We start from the raw sequence: 23,093 nt of genomic DNA on the forward strand, positions 1-23,093 counted from the left end.
CCTGCGGGGACGAAAATATTTTCTTCGTCTTCTCATGAGTAAAGATGAGACGAGCAGGATACAGCAGACCAGATTTTATTCCTTTAGCTCTTAGTTTCTCCCGTGCTCCGTCAAACTGCTTGCGTTGGGAGGATACCTCTGCTGGAAAGTCCGGAAAAATACTGATACGACCCCCGTCGAAGGAGAGCGGGCTTTGGTTACGGGCTAATTGCAGTATTTCAGTCTTAACAGCATCATGATGAATCCTGGCAATCATAACTCACGGCCTGTTGTTCACGACGGGGCCAATGCGGTGAGCACGGTCCACCTTTACACCACGGGGAAAGTTAGTTTCGCCCAGCAGCAAAGGCAACAGGCCAGAGACAAATCTTGTGGGGTTGCCCTTCTCGGCGTTTTCAGGGAGACCTGCCATCTTGATATTTTGCCTGCGGGATCTGGCCTCTAAATCCGTTACCTTGGACTTCAGAGACGTATTCTCCTGCGATAGATTTGAGCAAAGCTGCTCCAAATGTGAAATGCGGCCTTCATAGTCAGTGCTAGCCTCCTCCAAATCAGCGATACGGGATGTGTTGGCCGCTAGTGTTGATTTCACTCCTGACAGGGAAGCCTCCAAGTCATTAAATCGGGCAGTCATGAAACAGTCCATCTTTCTAATAGCCGAAAGAATAGCCCAAGGTGAAGGTTCGTCCTCACCCTCCAATGACTGAGAAACATCGGTGTCTGTGACCACGTTAACGGAGACCGCAAGTGTTTGTTCCGGCTAGCTTCGGACTTGCTGGATTGCTTTCCACGGTGTCAGCAGCCGGGGACGGAACCTTTTTGACAGTTTTTTTCGATTTATTCATCGTTGGCGTGTTAATTATGCTAAATTATCACAAATTTGCAAAAACGGCGGTGTTTTTGATTATATATTTTCTCAAGTGTGACGGAGCTGAGTGAAAACACGTCCTACTCCATGTGCTGCTCTGTAGCGCCCTTTCTTTAGTCTTGTCGCGCTTAAAAGCATTCACATTAATAAGAGCCTGATCATACAACGCTAGTCAACGGGTGACAGAAAAAAATGGATACTGCGTAATTGCGTTAAATAATTTAACGCTTTAAAACACTTTTTTTGTTTTTTCACCGCAGTGTCACGGTGGGCAAGTGATGAAACCGGTGTTGCGACTGAACACCGTGTAACACCGGTAACACCGAATACCGTAGCAAGCCTAATTCTAATATGCTAATTTGGTGCTTAAGAGACATTTCCTATTGTTATCCAGGTTGAAAACAGTGGCTGCTTAATATTTTAGTGTCCCATTCAGGATTCTTTGAATAGAAAGTTCAAAAGCATTTATTAAAACAATTTTTTGTAACCTGCCTTTACTGTCACCTTTGATCAATGCGATTCATCCTTCCTTAATAAAAGTACAATTTATTTATTTATAAATCTTACTGACCCCAACATTTTGAACAGTAGTATATCTTGCATCTGTTTTATTAGGAACAGCTTTAATCATTTTAAAAGGAGACTTTATTACCATATTTATTGAGTGTCTTGTAATGGCTATAAGGCTGAGGCAACGCGGTCTCTCTATCCCACAATCCACTTCTGCATCAACCCCAGTACTTGATCTTTGCTGTCACAGATAATCCCTACCCAATTACCTCCAGTCTAGTGCGTCTACATCTGCTCTGCTTCCGGCACAAAATAAGTGCACTCTCGTTGGGCTTTACAGAGTCTGATTGATTTATCACAGATTAATGTATCTCTAACATGATCCCCAGGTAACTGATCCGCACAAACCTACATCTCATTCTCTGTTTTTTCTGCAGTGCCTAAAGCCCAAGGCTGGAGAGACAGAAAAAAAAGATGTGGAATGTTGTGTTGATGGCTGCATTTGCTGGGGAACAGCAGGGAGGGTTGATTGGCATATTTGTCCTCAGTGTTAAAGTCTACTTATATTCTGTGTATTTCAATATTCTGTCAAATCAGTGTTTACAAGCTACAAATACATTCTCCAAACTTTTACTCTTAAACCAGTAAAAAAAAAAAGTTTAAAACAAAGCTGAAAAGAACAATTCCAGATTCTGACCTATTCAGTAATATCAACACTTTCTCTTCATCTTCTATTCTACTATAAAAAAAAAAAAATTTAAACGTGCGCTAAATTAAACTGAGAGGGGTCATAGCCCTTACGTATTGTTGTCCTATACTGTTAGTTTAACTGCTTCTATTGTTCTCATTTGTAAGTCGCTTTGGATAAAAGCGTCTGCTAAATGAATAAATGTAAATGTAATGAATTAGTCACAAGTACTGAATTACTACTCACACAGGTCAGTTTATTTGACAAATTAAAATTGTGTGGTAAAGCAGCACTGTTTTACTTAGTTGAAACAATCATACTAAATACATTTGAGTGTGTTGAAAGTTATGTTATTACTCTACTTGTTGCACATTGCAGTAAGCTAGATCAATATTAGAATATCATATTAATTAAAGCTGGATGACTTGTATTGCTAAATGGCATGAAATTAACTTGTCTCGGAGGCATGTTATTCGCCGTATAAGAGATTCAAACAATAAGACTAGGCTAACCGTGTTAACAATGATTAACTTTCTGTTTATAAAGGTATCCAAACCGTTGTTCACCTGTCTAATAAAGCATAATATATCAAAGCGTCTTTGGTGTTTCCATGGTTTCCATCCGCAAATAAAACAAATTCAATCGATTAAATTCTACCTTTCACTCAAATACATTTGACAATAAATTTTATGACTTTTTTTAAAATTCAAATTAATAAAAAAAGCAAAAGAGTTTTACTAGTTGACATTTTAACCCCACCAAAACTGTTATGGAAAAAATTAAGGGGACATCATGAAATTCTGACTTTTACGTGTTTAAGTGCTATAATCGGGTCCCCGGTGCATCTACCAATCCAGAAACTTTGTTTTGGTAATGTATGTGACTGCCCGATGGGACGGCACAACTGGACAAAACAGCAAACCAATCTCGTTGTACAGCATCTGAAATGCTGTTTTGCAAAGTGTGAAACAAGTGGTAAGTTAAAAGTTGGGGAACAGGATGTGGTGTTGTTCTGAAGGAAACTTTTCAAGTTGTCACTCGAGAAGTGACACCATACTACCAGCGAGAAGTGTCTTGACCTCTTCTATAAATACCAGAGCAACACTGGATTAGCAGAGTCACAAAAACTCACCACAGCACTGCCTCACATTCTTTCTTATTTTCAGCCTTCACCACACGTACAGAAGCAATAACAACAATAAAATGAAACCAATTTATGATCTGTTTTGTGACTGGAGTCACAAACAGCAATTTCCAGCTTATTATTTGCTCATTTTCCTCATACCTGAACTTCTCCACACTAATTTTGAGAAACTTTCAGCTTTTGTAGAGTAAGAAAAGAGAAGATTTCCCCTATTTAAGGGGGTAATATCATACATTTTAAAAATATTTATCAACTTAAAAAAATATAGTCAACTTATGATGCAAGCAGCTTTTGTCTCTAAAACAAACCAAAATTTTAGTTTTACATTATCATTTTCCACCCTCCTTCCTTCTGACACCTAACTTTTTTTTCATGGCTTCTCTTTTAATAAAAACCCCTTTGAATGGAATAAGCTAGAGTTTTCTCCAGTTCTGCTCGCAGGTTTGCTGTTGTGTCAAGAATTGTTTTTAACTTTTCAATCCTTCAATAACAGCATCTTTGCAAAGCCTGTGGTAAACTCAACAGGTTCACAAAACAAGATGCTAAAATGAATCACACAAACGATCAAGGTCAGAATGGAATGATCAGGGTCCTTGAAAAATAAACTTCAGCTTTCCTAAATTTGGGAAAGCTCTTTTATCTCAAAGATCAATGAACATTTTATTATTTGTAATAAAAACAGTAAAAGATTAAATGTCAAATACTGAGTATTAATTGTATTAATAAATCATCATTATGTTGAAGGCAAGCCTAAAAGGGCAAGTGGAAATCAGAAAAGAAGACTAACAGCCATAGTAATTTCTACTAAAAAGCCTTCTGAAGAGCCGTCCTACATTGAGACTATTAGATGTTTAATCCTGTTTATGGCTAATCAGTCATACTTTAGCATCCATCAGCTTGATGTGCAGCTTGGGGACTAGCTGCTGTTTTGTGCATTGCAGCATTTCTAAGGTGATGCTTTATTGTCTCATCTTAACCTAACAAGATTGTGCCACAAAGTTGTCTCTTAAATACCCTTATTAAAATGTATTTTTGAACCCATGTGCTGTGTCTTGGTTTGCTACAGCTCTACGGAGAAATAAACTTCCTTTTTCACATGAACACACACTAAGATACACTCATATGACATTGAAAAAGGAACTGCATATCCATGTTGCAACCCACAACTTAGCATAATTAACTGCACTTTGGTCTGTCACACAATAGATCATATCTCTTGCTGGTTCAGTCCAACCAGCCACATGATTATGATTCAGATTCAAAAGCAGATGTAAAGCCTGAAGGCCCAGTGGACGTTACATTTTATGAAGAGGGGGGTTTCCAACTCTGAATAAAAACTTCTGCTAACTGAATAAATATAGTAAATGCAATGTTTGAGTGCTTTATATGCCAGCCAGCCAGATTCTTCCTGTCTAAGTTAGCATTTCTTGACCATAATAACCTCTGGTCCACAATGCAGTTTATGTCGACAGTTTGAAATCTGCATTAATGATTTCCTAAATTAAGACAGGGCAGATGTGACTTAGTGTTATGACTTTAGCCCTCTAGGGTGGCCGAGGTGATTGACATGTGAGCTAAGAGTGAGTGGGGCTCCTGTAATTGGCTTCTTATTTTCAGAAGAAACATTTCTATTGAGGTTAGGAAGTGAAGGCGAAGACTAACCCGGAATTCAGGAACATGTAGGCAGAGTATGAGGTGTGGATTACCCACAGTGATGTTTTCAAATGTAGTGTGTGTGACATGTGCGTATGTGTGTGTAAAAAAAAATGTAAGGTGGGCCTTACATAAAATGAGCCCATTTAACAAAAAGAAAAAAAAAAAGAAAGAAAGAAGCACAGAGGGAGAATGACTGAAGACTTTCTGTCACACTCGGATTTTGGCAATACATCCAGATGGGACAGCAGTGTGTTAATGAAAAATATACAAGCACAACTCATTTATGGGTTAATATTTTATATATCAGTCAATAATTTAATCGCCGAAACCTTTAAAGCTGCAGTCTGTAGTTTTTCCTCTTTGTCGCCATCTCTGTTCGAAATCTGCAATTGCAGTTATTCGTGGAATTATCAACTTCACGTGGGTTGTGCCTCGGCACGGCAAAGTGCGGATGAATGTTTTATGGCTGTCAGTCGCCACACTGGTGTGGATACTGTCATTCGAAATCACAGATTCTACTTTTTGGAAGTATGACCAACAAAATAATTTTCACTAAAAAAATGTCATCTGAACAAGTAAAGTCCACTTTTGTTCTGACCAACTAAGGGGAAAAAAGCATTGCAATAAATCACGCTGTTTAAATCTAACGATCGCTTATCATATCATGTCAAACCAGGGGTGCTCCGATCAGGATTTTTGGGGCCGATCACCGATCCCCGATTACTGGAAGCTGTATCACCCGATACCGATCACCGATTACTGGAAGCTGTATCACCCGATACCGATCACAGGGTCTATTTGAAGCCTTCTGTGGTGAAGGACGGCCAAGGGACGTGAGAGAACGGCGCAAGGACGGTGGTGCGATTGCTAATGAGCAACACCTGTGTAGCACACCGGTCTCGCATCTCTCACGGAGAAGCGGAAGTATAAAGGAAGGAGCGCCGACGTTGATGATCGAGAGAGGAACAGGCCTGTATTTTAGTTGTGTTTTGTTTTTGTATTTGTATTTTACTTTAGCCAGCAGTCGTCCGCGAGGGGCTGCTGGCAGTTATATTTATTTTCAGTAGCCAGCAGTCCACCGCGAGGGGCAGCTGGCGGTATTTTTTTTTTTTTTTAAAATAAAGTTTGTTTGAAGGTTCGCCGGTTCCCGCCTCCTTCTTCCCTGAACATTGCTACACCTTATATTTATCATGTAGCATTATTTATTAAACTATATTTAACAACAATTTACATTAAGTATTACAATTAAGAGAAGACAACGTGTCATGAATTGACAACTGTGTATTTATTTGAAAGCAACATGTCCAGCATATTACCTTACCAGCCTGTGCTTAGTTATTGGGAACAGATTAGGGCTTGACAAATACAACTTTCCTGTAGAATATAAAATAAAAAAAGATAAGACAGAACCATCTGAGTCTTTAAATTTAGCTTTAGACTACTTAGTTTAAACTAAAAACTGCAACAAAAAAGTCTATAGCCAAAATATTGTTTTAAGTCAGTCAGCCATCAGTTTTTCTAATACACATATAGGACCACAGGTAGTAAAGTACACAGCAACAAAAAATAAAAATAACTAACAACTTCCATATCTGTATCTATCTATAACTTTGCTTTTTTATATTTTTTTGAGGATGCTCAGTCAGATTTTGTGGGCATTTAGAGAGGAAGAGAGAGGGAGAGTGAGGTAGAGAAAGAGAGAGTGAGGATAGAGATTATTAGATTTCTCTCCCAAAGCTTAGGCCTACTTCTTAAGCAAGCATCAATTTATTTGGTAAATTTTGGCAAAGAACCCTTGCAAAATTATTTTAAACAGATTAAGCCACTTAAACAGATTAAATAAGAAAGCCACCACTACTGGTCATATCTAGGGTTAGATTGATTTGTTTAGATCCAGTCCCACCACTTTTTCTAAGGATCGATATGGTCCCCCACCAAATTTTGTAACATTAAGGCACAGATGTACCTAATAAAAATAAATAAAACATCTCCAGTTAACTAGCAGAGCATTCATTTTGTTCGCTATTAAATAAGAGATCTAGCGCTAAAATGTGTTGTTTTTTAAATCAAGATGAACGCTCATTGCCGCGGCGATCATTGTCATGATACAGTGTTCTCTGTGGTAGGGCTGTGCAATTAATCGAATTTTGATTTCAATTTCAATTTTGGCTCCCAACGATCTCCAAAATAGTACAATCGAGTAAAAACGATTATTTTGCCATGTTCTGTTTTGTAAGAACACTCTTATTTTGTCTTGTGTTCTGAATGACTCAAGCACGCGCACATCCGCCCCTCTCGAAGCCATAAACTCTCTCAGCCTATACAGTCATAAATTGCAAGCACAATAAACTTCACAATAACAATTAGCTAATTTAATATAGACTGGAGTGAGACCATAGTCGCGATATCTTTCTGCTCGATCACTGTAGCGCCTCAGTTCGAGCGAACGGCAGCGCGAGCGCACGTGACCTGATCATCTGTTCCGCTTTACAGAGCGACATTAACACGTGTCTGCTTGTTCGGGAAAATGGGATTTTTAAGATTCAAGTGAAAGTTTTACTTGCCCGACCGATCGAAACGCGAGATGGTTTTGATCTTATACAGTCAGTGTAAACAGAGATTGGTAATGGATAGTTTCTGGAAGCTGCGCTGCCTGTCTATTTGTGAGAGAGACATTAGTGGAGAAATCAAAACAAATGAGCCTAACAGCTCACACAAAAACTCACAGAAGAAACCTACTGAGGCAGAAATGTTGAGTTTTTTTATTAATAATATATGATATAGTTAAAGTAACATAACACCACTAAGCGCTGTTCTATAATATCACGATTGCAAATGTTACATGAATTTAAAGTTTAATAAACAAGTAGCCTAGTTTATATGTAGTAACTTACATTTTAGACGCAATATTGACTGGTTTTGGTCTATTTCACCGACGAAAATAGTTACAAAAGAAAAGCAACACTAAGCGCTGTTTTGTTACTGAATGATTCATTATTTTGAACGAATTGTTTTAGTGAATGACTCAATGATTCATTTATTAAGATGGTCACTTGCAGCCACCTATTTATTTATTGTTTAAAGATATTATTGATTTTTTTTTAATGTTATTATTTGTTTAAAAATTAATCTCATAATATTTTTACAGTTGTAATATTGCTGTGTAAATTAATTTATTGATAACAGCCCTTTTTATGAAAACTGAATTTGACATAAAACATATATTTAGTAAGGATAAATAAATTGTCCTTTATAAAGGTAAATAACGCCCTGGTAAATCGTGATTTCAATACTGACCAAAATAATCGTGATTATGATTTTTCCCATAATCGAGCAGCCCTACTCTGTGGTGCGCGCAGACTTCACTCCAATGCGCGCTTCAGTCTATCACCGTTGTGGAGACTCTATTTATTCCGGTGAAATCACAAAATAAAATGCACACAAACGTGTCGCTGTTTGATATAGACTGTAACCACTGATGAACCTATTCAGTTTTGATGAGAGGGAAAAAACTATATGAGTGCGGATTAGAACTCGTAACCTCTGACACGCTTGGCAAAAGATCTACCACTAGACCATTTAAGAATTCAAACCAAGTATGCGGATCGATTTATTTTTTATGGGTTGAGCAGAGAGGCTGCAGTTTGACAAGCAGGGAAGCAGCATGGTAAACACATTGCAGATTGCTAATGAATTGTCTTTTTCACACACCTTGTAGAATTGCCAGACCGGTGAAGCCATTTTTACCAGGGTGTAAAAAATTGTCTCGCGAGTTTTGCGTCATCTGATCGGCTTTTCTGGATCGACCTTTATAGCAGGGAACTGCACTCCGACCAAAATGGTCGCATATCCGACCTTTTGAAATGCCATTGCGACCCTAATTTTGAATGGGTCGCAAATGTATCACTGATTATTTTGTACCTACCTTATATTTTAGGCAATATGCTATGATTTACTATGAGCATTTATTAAAACATAAATGTGTATTTTAAGAATATGTCGTATAACGTGCTCTGAGCATTCAACACATCAAGTTGGCTTAAGCCCTGCGACCCCCCCACGCCCTCCCGGAATGGTTTGATTGGTTTCCTCCCTTTCTGGATGATTTCATGGAAACAAACACACACACACACACACACACACACACACAATGCACACCAGAAATGCATTCATTCACTCAAACATGTAGACTTCTCCTCACAGGATACCCACAGGCAAACATGGCAGTGTGTGTGAATGTGGTTCCTGGGTGGTTGATTCTGTCCACTGTCTGGACATCTGTCTAAGCACAAAAACATTTCATGCCCAGCCAAACACTAGCATCACACATTTGCTTTGAGTCCCATTTGACCCCTTTGTGTTTAGTGGAATATCCAGGGGGGATCTTATTCGCAGATCATTGTACATACTGAACAGTGTGTGTAAGTTTGGTTACACTCTTTAGATATCACCCAAGAACAGAATTAACGGTTACAAATACAAGGTTATACATATTTAGAGCTAAACCAACCTATGAATTCATCATTCTACAAAAATCAAAAGATTCCTCAATATTTGTAGTTCTCTAAGTAAAAGGGTTTATGATTTATATAAAAGGGCCTTGGATGCTGTCAATATGTTGATACTGTTAATAGTTCAACCAAATACACATACCAATTAATAAATAAATTGTATTAGCCTTAGCCTACATAAAACATCAAACCAAGTGGAAATTATTTTCTTAGAAGAAACATAGCACAAACACACTGCTGAAGTAAAAAAAATCCCCCCCAAAAGTTGTAAAATTCACACAAAAGAATTGTAAAATTGTAAAATTCACACAATTTTTTTTTTAATTGTTAAATTCACACAAAAGAATAGTGGACATGTTGGTGGTCAGGTGTTATCTACTAAAAATCACCTTGAGACCAGTTATTTACAAGTTATTACAAAACATCTCAAAAAAGTAATGTTAGTTCTGAGAAATGGTCTAGAATCATTTGTGAACAGATGCCACTTGCTTTAATATTTTATTTTTTTAATGCAATGAAATTCACATTTATTCTTTTGTATTTCATTTAAATTTAAATTAGAGAAACAGACAGTGTAGCATGTTTTACACCCTACTGCATGTTTGAGTGTAAATCAAACAGTAACAGGCCTCTGTATAAGGTGTCCCAGCCACACATTAACACGTTTTTGAAGGTGCATGCCTTACAGAGTAGGCTACACCAACATTAATGCCATTTTCACATGCTATCGGAATTATCGTAAATATGAGTTTCCTACTTAAAAATTGGACATGAACTCCTCTCAAGTCATATTTTACCACTGGGAAGCTCGCGATAATCTTAATTCCAAAGTTCCCATTGGGGGATAATATGCACTACAATGATTGATCTTTCTCTCTGTCTCTCCTACTACCTCTTTGACACGTACTAAAGCAGAACACAAACACTCCATTACAATTGCCTTGTATGGTCTTTTTTCCGCTGCTATCTGGCTTCAGGTAAGCTGTATACATAGCAGACCAAGGAAGTCTTTCTGAATGCCAGAGGTGATATTGAGCAGGGCTCATCTCATTTACTCACTCCATCACTCCACTCCAATTGTGCATGTCATTTATATAAACCACTCTATCATTTTTTAATAGACTTAAACACACTGAATTCAGCTACGTTCTGCTAACGTCTGGATAGTGCGTTTCTTGTAATGTGTAATGATGATTTATGAATCTGTTCCTGAATTTGCTTACACATAAATCTGATGAGTATGTGTGTTGTTGTTGACTTCCTAAGAGCGTTGCCTTCCTATTTTTTCTCATTGCTATTTACAGAAACAGCCAAGCAGAAGCAATGATGGTCAAGGTATACTCTGTAATCAATGAAGAGTGAACCTTGGAAACTAATTAAGTGGTTGTAAACATCTGGGAGGAATGAGCAGCATAGAGTTATATGGGAAGAAAGGGCTTGAAAGCTTTTGTTGTTGCAATACCACCAAGAGTCTGCCAGTTTCAGCAAATGTGGATTGGCATTAAAAATGCCCCAAGGGGCCTTCATCAGAGAAAAACAAGGGTTGTCGGCATCAGAAAGACACTGACATGGGCCACACAGCAAAATTGCAAAGAGGAAGTGACACACCAGAGTCTTACTGTTACTAAATGTCTGAACGGATTTTGGGACAACTTTTTTTTTTCTTTAGCTTTGAATGCTGTTTTTCCTTTTACAACTGCAGTAGCAGGCTTAACTTTAGCCAGACAAAAAAGCAAAAAATTTTCCACAACAGACCTAGATATGTTATATTTAGAAGAACAGAGGGAAGAAAAAAAATTCAATTGAAAAAATTGAAGTCTGCAGAGAAGACTGTTGAAAACGATTGTATTGAACAACAACCATTTTCAGTCTGGAGACATTTTGCAGACAAAACAGCTTTACAGCTGTCAAATTATAGTCAGGTTTTCTTTACTTTCTTAAACTGTCTGGCAAACACCTTCAGATAACAGATGTTCCTCTGTCTGTGCTCCATATAGGCTACATCTAATAATAGTGTGTGTCAGTACTTTATCAGTGGAGTTTAATATAATGATTTGAGGCTCACTTTAAATACTTGCGGTTAAAAATGTTCCTTATAACCTTATGGCAGCAGTGCATGTCAGAAAGTGGAGCGCTGTCAAGAAGCAACAACACGTTATAAGTGGTCTCCTGAAAACTGGCTGATTAGAGACCAGTTTCTTGGATTCTCTTACAATGGTGGAAATCACATACTGAGATGAGGACATTGGTCTAGAGTCGGAGTGAGAGGCAGTAAAGCATGAGCTCTGGTTCAATCAGCATTCCCCAAGCACTCCGGGGCAGCCAGGAATGTGAAAACTACCAATTTCCACAGGATCAGACTTCTACAACCAAATCAGGGTAAGCAGTTTTTCTTTATTTTGTTTTAGCTTGCCTTTGGTCTTACAGCTCAGGAAATGGCTTGAGGTTTGGACCATGACCAGAGCAGAGCTCTCTAAAGCTATATGGCCTTCAGTCATTGCAACAGAACAAATGACCAACGCAGAAAAATGATACACTACATGTAGAAAGAAAATAGTATTCAGCCACAGCTGTCTGATCAATTTTTCCTAATGTTTCAATAATAATAATTAGGGCTGGTTTGACAAAATCTATTTCTTAATTAGTCTTAATTTTTTATTTTTTAACTGATATCAATTCTTAAAAGATCAATATTTTAGTCTATGCTGTTTTGTGTTTTAACACTCCTGCCATCCAATTATCATAATAAGCTTTGTGCTTTTTAACTTTTGATATGCAACAAGTCTCAGCTTTCAAATTCTGTCAATCTTATCACAATGCACATAAATCGATCATCTCTTTCTCTTTACTCCTAGTTATAACTCTTTACTACCAGGTAGGTCTGAAATAAACATGCATGGACATCAGAAAGTATTCTAAATCTTTTTTTAAAAACAGTACAACGTATTGAAATGTATCATTCCTCATGTAAAGGCTCAATCAGTGGATCCACTGTGGAAAGATGTCAATAAAACGAATTTTAACGTTGTAATGTTCATATGTAATCCTTCGGATGAGACATTAAACCGCGGTCCTGCCTCTCTTTGGTCATTAAAAATCCCAGGATGTCCTTCAAAAAAGAGTAGGGGTGTAACCCCGGCATCCTGGCCAAATCTGCCCCTTGGCCTCTGTCCATCATGGCCTCCTTATCATCCCCACATACTGATTGACTTCATCACTGTCTCTCATCCACCAGTAAGCTGGTGTGTGGTGGGCGTTCTGGCGCAATATGGCTGCCGTCGAATCATCCAGGTGGATGCTGCACATTTTGTGGTGGTTGAGGAGATTCCCCCTTCCATGTAAAGCGCTTTGAGTACCCAGAAAAGCGCTATATAAATGTAACAAATCATTATTATTTACCAGAAAGTCATTCAATGTCCATAGATTGTTAGTCAACTAAAGAAATAATTCTAGGGTAGAGCTTTTTGCTTAACATATGCATTGGCTTGCCATGATCGAAGGTAATATTGGTTATACCAGTTATGAGGGAAAACACCGGTATGACATTTTTTATACCAGTTTAAAGGGGGAATATTTTGTGTAATACTTACTTGACAAAAACAATCTATAGATACAATTAGGGCAGCAACAACCAATCGATAAAATCGATTAAAATCGATTATTAAAATAGTTGGCAACGAATTTCATTATCGATTCGTTGTGTCGCACGATTGTTACGCTAGTCAATAATTCACAGAGATGTTTGAGTATCAATAAAAAAAACAGTTGAGTGCGGAGCGGAGCAGATCTATGAGGCGCCGGACTGGACAAAAGCGAAGCGAACTCCGCGAGAGCGCGCGAGAGACCGACTGTGTCCAAGATCTCGCGAGAGAGACCGAGTGTGTCTGAGATCGCGCTAGAGAGACCGAGTGTGTCCGAGATTGCGCTAGAGAGACCGAGTGTGTCCGAGATCGCGCTAGAGAGACCGAGTGTGTCCGAGATCGCGCTAGAGAGACCGAGTGTGTCCGAGATCGCGCTAGAGAGACCGAGTGTGTCCGAGATCGCGCTAGAGAGACCGAGTGTGTCCGAGATCGCGCTAGAGAGACCGAGTGTGTCCGAGATCGCGCTAGAGAGACCGAGTGTGTCCGAGATCGCGCTAGAGAGACCGAGTGAGTCCGAGATCGCGCTAGAGAGACTGAGTGTGTCCAAGATCGCGCTAAAGAGACCGAGTGTGTCCGAGATCGCGCTAGAGAGACCGAGTGTGTCCAAGATCGCGGTAAGAGACCGAGTGTGTCCGAGATCGCACGCGAGAGAGACCGAGTGTGTCCGAGATCGCACGCGAGAGAGATAGAGATCACACGCGAGAGAGACCGAGTGTGTCCGAGATCGCACGCGAGAGAGACCAAGATCGCACGCGAGAGAGACCGAGATCGCACGCGAGAGAGACCGAGTCTGTCTGCGCGCGAGCGACAGTGTGCGAAGGACACCGAGTGTATCTGCGCGCAAGAGAGACTGAGTATGTCTGAGCATTAGTACATTATATATTACTATGTAGTATGTACCAATTACTATATAAGAGGCATGGAAGTTTGATAAATGGACAACAATATAAATAAAAACATCAATTAAATTCTTACCACTGAATTAGCAGACTGGGATTTGAATCAGATAGACAGAAGATGAAAACACTTTCTTGTCTGTCCCAAGTACCACTACAAGGGGAATATTTTTTCCACAATTTGCAGCACTGAATTTTTCAATCTTTAATCTAAATGACTCAGAGAAACTTCAATATGCTCGGAAAGGATGAGCTGCAAAGTACCTTACACACCATAGGAGGTGGTCAATCCATTGTATTTGTTTTTTATATTATTTTACATTGTATTTATATTTTATATACATTGTATTTATAATTAATATTACGATAGACTATAGATATTATCTTCCGTAATAATTATTATTATTGCTATTATTATTACCTATTATCCATGCAAAAGTCCAAAAAATACTTTTTTGTGCATTTGCTTGTCAAATAATGTCAAACATTTTGTTAAAGATTATAACATCTTTGACAGAAAACAAAACAAAACACAAGTTTGCGAGTGTGTGCATCTGTGAATGTGAGAGTTTGTGAGTGTGTGCGAGTGTAGTGTAGAGAAGAAGTAGAGAAGAACAAGTTATGACGTTCAAGTTTTCTGATTTGTATTTTCTTTATTTTTTATAAATGATTTATTGTTCTGACAGCTCAAAAATATAAACAAAAATATACATCTTTTTGTGCACTTTATTTTTAAAACCCCTATATATTTGGCAGAAGTAAAGCATACATGTGTATGTTTTTTGTGTTAGTCCATTTTTATTATTATTACCTCAGGGATGTTCATGAAGCATCCTGTTTGTGCACTTTCTGAAGATTCTTTGCACTGTGAATTTGCACTGTCAGTTCTGTTTTTAAATAAAGGGTTGGAAATGAATGCTTTTTTTAATTTGATTTGTTTATCCGATTCATCAATTAATCGAAAAAATAATCAACAGATTAATCGATTATTAAAATAATCGTTAGTTGCAGCCCTAGATACAATATCTTCCCTGCATAGTTTACAGCTATTTAAGTTGAGAGAAATTGACAAGTATTTTACCTGATAAATCCAAATGAACCTATATTGAATCAAATTGAGTCAAGATAGGAAGTGGCCAGTGAAGTGGTATGTTTAGACTAATAGCAACATTTCTAGGAGCTGCTGGTCAATAATAGCCAAGAAATCTAGACGCACCCTAGCGGCAGAAAAAATTATTTTGCAGCTAGTGTGGTCTAGCAACTCTCCGTTGGCTTTCGAGCTGGAAAAACCAAACTCTGGTCAGGCCAATCACATCGTGTATAGAGTAGGTGGGCGGGCTTAACATAATGACGGCAGAGTTGTGACGGTTCCGCGTGATTTCCATAGGTGATTTGCCTCTGCTACTTGAAAACAAAGAAGATGCTGCTGGTGAATAGCGGTCTTTCGAATCAGCTTCGGCCACGACTCTGGATGACTTGTAGTTAAGAGAACGTCACTTAAGTCATTCTTAAAAAAGGAAGATGTGTTTGGAGTTTTGACGACCAGATACGGCAAAAGTTTAATATATCAACTAGCTCCGCTGGTGAAAAAATGCATGGGACTCACTCAGCCACAGCCGTCCGTTGCTCTGGTTGGTTGTAGCGCTGTCCTATTGCGTGCAGAGGGATATTGAAAGACAACCGTTTATCCCGCCCCTCGGATTGAGGCATGCCAATTGTGAGTTCCCAGACCTAACATCTTGATGTAGGTCTGGCTTGCCAGGCTAGGTCAAAAATGCACTGTTTGCAGAGAGTCTTCAAATGGAGATCCTCAACTAGACTAGCTTCTTTGTCAAATGTTAACATCTAGACTTAGGGGTGTGCCACAAATCTTGGGCTTCACCTCCCTCACAAACCATGAGATGGGGCCCTATCCACAAGTAGTGATGTTGTACTCAAACAATGCAAACGTTAAACCAGAGGGACGCAATTCTAGAATGGAGCGCTGTTCTTTAATCTTTCTTTTGCTTCACAGGGAAGCAGTTGGACTGACAAAGGCCGTCTTTACACTGCCTCTCAGTCATGTCAATCAACTCTGCTCTCATTTTCTCTCTGAATTCAAATGTGTGATGCATTGATTGTTTCCTGCTTCTGTAAATACATTTAGGCCGCAAACTGTGTACATGATGCTTTTATGCGGCTTCTATGCGGACCAGAATAGTTCTACATAATAAAACTGGCTTATAATGCTGAGAGTAAACCCCCCTCACCAGTATGAAAGCCTACAGCATGAAATATACATCTATAGCACCCCAGGCTAATGACCTGTCACTCTTATTCTGTATTCTGATAGATGTCGTGATCTGTGATTAAGTGTGGCAATGTTCTACCCAGCATGGTCTCGTTAATCACTATGTATGACACAAATATTCACAAACACAGTAATCATGCTAGCTCATTAGCAAGAGCTGCAGAGTCTAATTTCTAAATATCAATAAATGCCTTAAATACAGGATACAAAGTAAACAAGAATACGCAATTTTCTTGAATGTATTAATTTAGACAGCATGTTTCTTACCCTAAAAAGCATATACTATTCAAACACAATGAGTACAGCAGGACTTTATGAATGACGGATAGGGTACTGTAATGGAAGCTATCTCCAGCCAGTGTTCTGAGAGAGAGTGAATGCTGTGAATTATGATGCCTTTCTCCATGTCAGGGGAAGCAGAGGGGGGCTGCAGTCTTTGAGTCCGCTCCAAATCAAACAAGCGGATGGCTGACTCTCGTACGACTGCGGCTATTTCGTTTCCATCGGCAGCCGTCTGCTGTGGGAAAGCTATAATTACTCAGCGTGTGGAGTCACTAACTGTACCCTTGACTCTCATGTCTGCTTTGCACACACAGATCTTTCTACACAGAGAGACACTGTCAACATGCTAGTACACTGCATGCACACATACATACAGATACCCGAGAAGACATGAATGAGTGTTTGACTTATTAAAGTGGATCATAAAATAAGAACAGCCAACATAAAGTTCACTATGGATGCTTTGACATTCTTTTGATTTTTACAAACATTAAATTTCTATTTGATATATACCTGGCAATATTGTATATATTTTACTTGATATTAGCTTGTTGTTCATTGTTTCATTGTTATAACAACATCGTGATAGAGATTGATGGACTTTTTTTCTGTAAAGCTGCTCTGAAACAATGTCCAATGTGAAAAGTGCTATATTGCCATATAGGCCATAAATAAAACAGACTAACTTGATATTATAATAGTATTAATATAAATATTATCCTACCCTGTCCTGTCAGTTATATAATGAGATTAATTGTAATGTTGTGAATTGAGGGTCACATTTTTAAGAATATGCGGTGGCATGCTATGTCAATATTAGCTTTCTGTATTCCTGCAGTGTACTACGGACAACAGGTGCAGAAAATGACTCCGTCAATGACAAGATATGACACGCAGAAAGGATACATGCAGGAGAATGTAATTGGGGAAGGTTATGAAGAGACTGATATCATCAAGGGGCTCACTGGGATAAACCACAAACGGTTGACAGGTGACATCCTGTTACGGTGATACAATAAGTGACATGATTGCAGCAGTTTGGCAGGAAGCTGACAAAGTCAAAGGGTGTGGAAAATCAAGCAGCAACTCTACTGCACTGCAGAGAGCAATCTCTCCATGCCTGCTAACTGCATTCATGCAGATATCAAATTAAGGTCAAACATGAGCCATACAGTAAAATACAGCTTTAGACTATGTGCCAGAATCAGACAGTCAGAGGAAATGAAACATGAAAATACTACTAGAAAACAAAGACACATAACTGCTTAACATCACTGCAGGTGCTGCAAGTTCAGAAGGCTCAAATTCCAAGGCTTGGAACACACAGTTTTGATACATATTGCTATTCAAATTCTACATTCTGCTGTAGAGCGCTTTTTGAGGAAGTTTTCCATCAATTCATCATGATATCCATAGTACTGAATCAAATATGGGTGATGTGGTTGGTGTAAGAAGAGCAGATACTCACCTATTGCAGAGTCCGCTTACGGCTCCATAGGAGTCACAGTCACAGGCCTGGCAGCCACTAGTACCGTTGGTGAAATACCCATTCTCACATTCATCACAAAGTTGACCTGTGTATCCAGGTATGCACACACACTGACCTGTGACAGAGTCGCAGGTATTCGGGTCCTCTGAACCCTCAGCACTACAGTTGCACTGAGGTCCTGTGTGCAAAAGAGAGAAGAGAGAGTAAAACTAATGTTGTCAACGTAAAAAAATAAATTTTAAAAAAGTAGTATGATTTTAAAGGGATAGTTCAACCAAAAATGAAAATTAGGCAATGATTTACTCACCCTGAAGTCATCCTAGGTGTATGACATTCTTCTTTCAGACGAATACAATCGGAGTTATATTAAAAAATGCCCTGGCTCTTCCAAGCTTTATAATGGGAGTGAATGGGTGTATGTCTTTGGAAGTCCATCAAAGCGCATCCATCCATGATTAAAGTGCCCCACTCAGCTCTAGGGGGTTATTAAAGGCCTTCTGAAGTGAAGCGATGCATTCGTGTAAGAACAATATTCATGTTGAAAACTTTATCGACTAAAATAACTAGCTTCTGGCAGACAGCCTTACGCAAGTCGACTTACGCCAAAAGAGTAACACTTGACAATCTATGACGTAGGATGTACGGAACAATGCCATACACCCATTCACTCCCATTAAAAAGCTTGGAAGAGCCAGGACATTTTTTAATATAACTCCGATTGTATTCGTCTGAAAGAAGAATGTCATAAACCTAGGATGATTTCAGGGTGAGTAAATCATTGCCTAATTTTCATTTTTGGGTAAACTATCCCTTTAACATCTTGGTGACCATTTTTCTTAGTAGATTCCGAAATGAGTCAAGTGATAGAATGTTTTTGCAACATCTGTGTTTAAAGGGGGTCATGAATTGATTAATAAAATTTTCCTTGAGCTTTTAACATATAAGAGGTCATCATACTATAAGCATATCCTGTAAGTTTCAGAACTGAAAACTTCCTTGTTATTCCAAAAACATATTTTATTGTAATCAAGCCCAGCGAACAACTCGTAGTGGAATGTGCCTATCTATGACATGGATAGGTGAAAGACCACCTTTTCAGAAGAAAATCAACGCCTACTTCATCATTACAACTTTGGCCCCACCCACTGGCGTTTTAGTGACGAGGAGAGAAGAGCACAGGATCACTCACTAGACTAAAAATAATGATAGGAATGTAGTTATTTATTTTCAGCTATGTGAATGTCTCAGTAGAGCAAAGTTTGTTTGTTCGGTACATTTCATTGTGGATTCTTTGGTAAATCAGTCGCAATTAGGGCTGGGGCAGTATGGATTTTCTCTAACCGCAGTTGAAAAGCAAGATATTCCTGTGGTATAGCGGTAAACCACTTTAAATACACACAACGTGCAAATGTATTTTATGAGAAAATTAAACAGTTTTTTTACCTTTGATGCATCACCACATTTTCAATGATTCTCAAACGACTCGTCGGATGAATCAATCTCTCTAAATCCCTCTTTTCCGCAAGCTACTCTGCTCTGATTGGCCAGACAGCTCAGTCTGTTGTGATTGGTCTACCGCGTGCAGCGCGTGTGTCAAAACCAAAAACGTCCATTGCCATAAATCAGCTCTGCTTGTCCTGAGGCTTCCTACACCGTATTCTAAACACAGTAACGAACAATGATGTTGATTTTACCATATCAATCCGAGCGTGAGTCTGATGATGAAACATTGGAAGAACTAGTCATTCAACCCGAACCTCCATCACAAAGACGACTCAAGCAGGACGTTTCTCAGTGATACACTACTCAGTTTGAGGTACATTATGAGATGTTACAACTGTAATTACTCACCATCAGCATTAACAAGTGGATGTCCATCAACAAACCGATTATTTTACTTGTACTTGTTTATTTACAGAGTATTTTCTAATTTATTGCGGTGAACATGTGGAAACTATCAATAACAGTGCATACATTAGCCGAGCTCTAGCGTGAATGCCTGATGTAACAAACATTGGCAGGGTTTTTCCTGGCTCAAAATGAGACGGAGGTGGTAAAATCCTAATCATGTATTTTTAATGATAAGATAGTTCAATTTGTATTTTTCGTAGACCAGCATAGCCTACTGGCGGGCAATATGCTAATGTTTCGTCTTGACGTCACAACGAAACAGCTTATGACTCGTTTTGAAAGACAATAACTTTATATATGGTAGGGCTAGAAAATAATTCAATATCAATATATAATCGTGATATTTTTTTTTTCCAATAACGGTCATATGATTTTAACACATTTTCGACATTTCAATATACATAACTGGCGTTAGGCGCGCAGCCGTCAGAAAGAGCAGAACACAATTGGCTACTTTCGTGATGACGTACAACACAGACACACGGACGCAGGCACGCACCCAGTGCTCAGATATGTTAAACATATCTAATCATATCTGTAATACACTTTAATTTTGCAACTTATAAAACGTTGAAATGTGTATTCAATTTACACATTAAAACTAGTGTATGAACTGGCAAATGTAAATTATATAATTGAATTTTAATTTTGCACCAAACGTTGCAAAAATGTAATGGCAAATGTAAATTTAAAAACAGAAATGCATTGCCATTTTACATAGCCTATTGCATTGTCATTTTGCATATTACATTTCAAATTGAATATTGCTACCCATATGCTTTCATAGTCTTGTAGCAGGTATTGAGAAGAGAATATTGTTATGATGGGTTATTTCATTGCTTCATGTAGTTTGTTATGGTGCAGTACCGAAAGACTCCAGCAGGTTTCATAGACTTGGCAAATGCATTTTTCAGAAGATTGTACAGACATCTGTTGTGGGCGTTCTTGGCAGTTTTTCTGAGGCTTTTATATTGTTCATTTTGATATCGGAATGTTATCGTATCAACCGAAATTAAGAAATATATCGAGATATAAAATGTGGCCATATCGTCCAGCCCTAATATACGGTGCACTTTCAGATTAAAAAATTTGCAGTATGTTTTTATTCATGTTTTTATTCAGAGCTATGTTACACACTACATGAAAGGTCATTTTCAAAAATCCATAATGCGGCACTTTAAATCATGTTTACACCATGGTTTGCACTGTTATTTATGATGAAAGCATTCGTTAGACTGCTAAAATCGAGTTGCTATGACGAGATCACTGCATTCATGACCTCAACATGTCTGTGATCGGCTACAATGTTCATCACTGCAACCTTTCATGCCACGATCTAAATATAATGCTATGGATCTAAATATAATGCTATAAGCTAATCAACACTTTTCACGATTAGTTAACCTTGAGAGCTGTAATACTAAAAACGTGCTGAAAGTGTTTGAGAAAGATCCACATGTAATTATTTCATATGCAAAGATGTTAGCCAATCACAGCAGTAGGCGTTTACACTGAAGTCATATAGCAGACACGCTCCTTAAAAAAAAAAAAAGAGTGTTCATATCAGAGGGCTAAAATCAGGGTAGGAAAAATGCCTTTTATTTGTAAAATGTGACCATTTTTATGTAAAAATCATACTAACACTATAATTGCAGCTCAGAAAATATTTTAAAACAATGCAGTTCATGACCCCTTTAAAAGTGTACTCAGTATGTTTTTTTCCTTTGTATGTTTCACTGGTTCTTCTGTGCCCCATTGGTCTTCATGTATTGACCTAATCAGCAAGGACGTATAAAGTTGGTTAACAAAATAATTTAATTCTGTCATCATTTACTAATTCTGATGTGGTTCCAAACAAGTATTACATTCTTTCTTCAGTGGAATTCAAAAGGAAGATTCAAAGATTGTTCGTGTTGCTTTATATAGTAAAGATGAGTCTTCAAAGTAGTCCCTATCTTACCTGACCGATGGGATCGCCATTTGGTCAAACTACTTTTTTTGTTGTTATGAGGCTTGTTCGACTTGAACCGGCGGTGCAAAGACCGATCGATGAATAACATCAAAGTACCGCGAGAGCAACGGCTTCGTATGCTTTTCAATCAATCTCGGGGTACTTTGATGTCATAAACCGATCGATCTGTGCAGCGCCGGTTCAAGTCGAACAGGCCTACAGTAAAAGTGGAGTATGGAGTGCTGCAGGTCTCGTCACGTATAGAAATGTCAAGTGGGAGATATAAGGAAGGCTAACCGGAGTTGGAGGATGCGCCAGCGTCGTATAAGTCCGGTGTGTGGGAACATTTTGGATTTCATGTTACCTATGATATTTAAATACAGTGACACCAAGTTTAGATAAGAACTCCAGTCATACGTTTCCAAATACTGCACTTTAATTTCAAGTGGAAAAAATTTATCCTCACTCTCAGGGAATAGAAGGATTGCTGATACTGTTTTTGTGTTGAGGTTGAACTTATGTTTCACTTTATGGTTATGCCTTTGCTATTGTTATAGCCTCATTATAGGCAATTATGTGTAACATATTTTGACTTATTTAAAAGATAGTGCTTTAAGAGTTTCTCTCTTTTTCTTTTAAAAGATAAACATTTTGTAAGAGCTACACTGACGTTGACAGTTTGATAAATGCAAGTTAATTTTAATCTTTGTGCGCTAAAAATGCACATAAGTCCCTGTAGAGATAGCAATACACATTCTCCTTTTTTGCCAAATAAACAAAAGCATTTCATCAATGTCTTCTCTCTTGCTGTATCAAAATGTCACCTAGCTTTCCTCAGAGATGGTCTCAATAATGTGCTTAAAGTCAAGTCAAATTCAGTTTGTGCATGATTACATGATATAATTTTTTTTAATACTGTATGCTGAATTGTGGATAATTAAGCTATAGCCTATATCATATGCTGAAGTACATTTCTGGAGTGTTAAAGATTAAAAGAAAAAATAACAACAAGAACCGTACAGAACCGAAAACCGTGACCCTAAAATCGTGATACGAACCGAACCGTGGTCACAACCTGGATAAAATTTTCATAAATCTTTATAAATAAACCACAGATTTGAGCTTTAAACAACTACATTCTAGCCTAAAAAAACCCTCTTAAAACTACATTTCGTGACACAATAACAGTAGTATTATATTTACACTGTAAATTAAAAATGTCTTATGTTGTCATTCCCCTTGTAGCACGCGCAAGT

General features: G+C 38.3%; 1 protein-coding gene across 1 annotated transcript in view; it reads right to left on the reverse strand.

Moving 5' to 3' along the window:
* Positions 1 to 23,093, reverse strand: part of LOC143748638 (multiple epidermal growth factor-like domains protein 9) — a 140,223-nt gene that overhangs the window by 100,267 nt on the left and 16,863 nt on the right. The window contains exon 2 of the mRNA XM_077240704.1: positions 17,955 to 18,153. Coding sequence (XP_077096819.1) covers positions 17,955 to 18,153 — 199 coding nt within the window. The remainder of the gene's footprint in view (positions 1 to 17,954; positions 18,154 to 23,093) is intronic.

Source organism: Siphateles boraxobius, unplaced genomic scaffold (genome assembly GCF_051911475.1).
Source record: "Siphateles boraxobius isolate OS27281-9 unplaced genomic scaffold, OSU_SipBor_1 24, whole genome shotgun sequence".
NCBI lineage: Eukaryota > Metazoa > Chordata > Actinopteri > Cypriniformes > Leuciscidae > Siphateles > Siphateles boraxobius.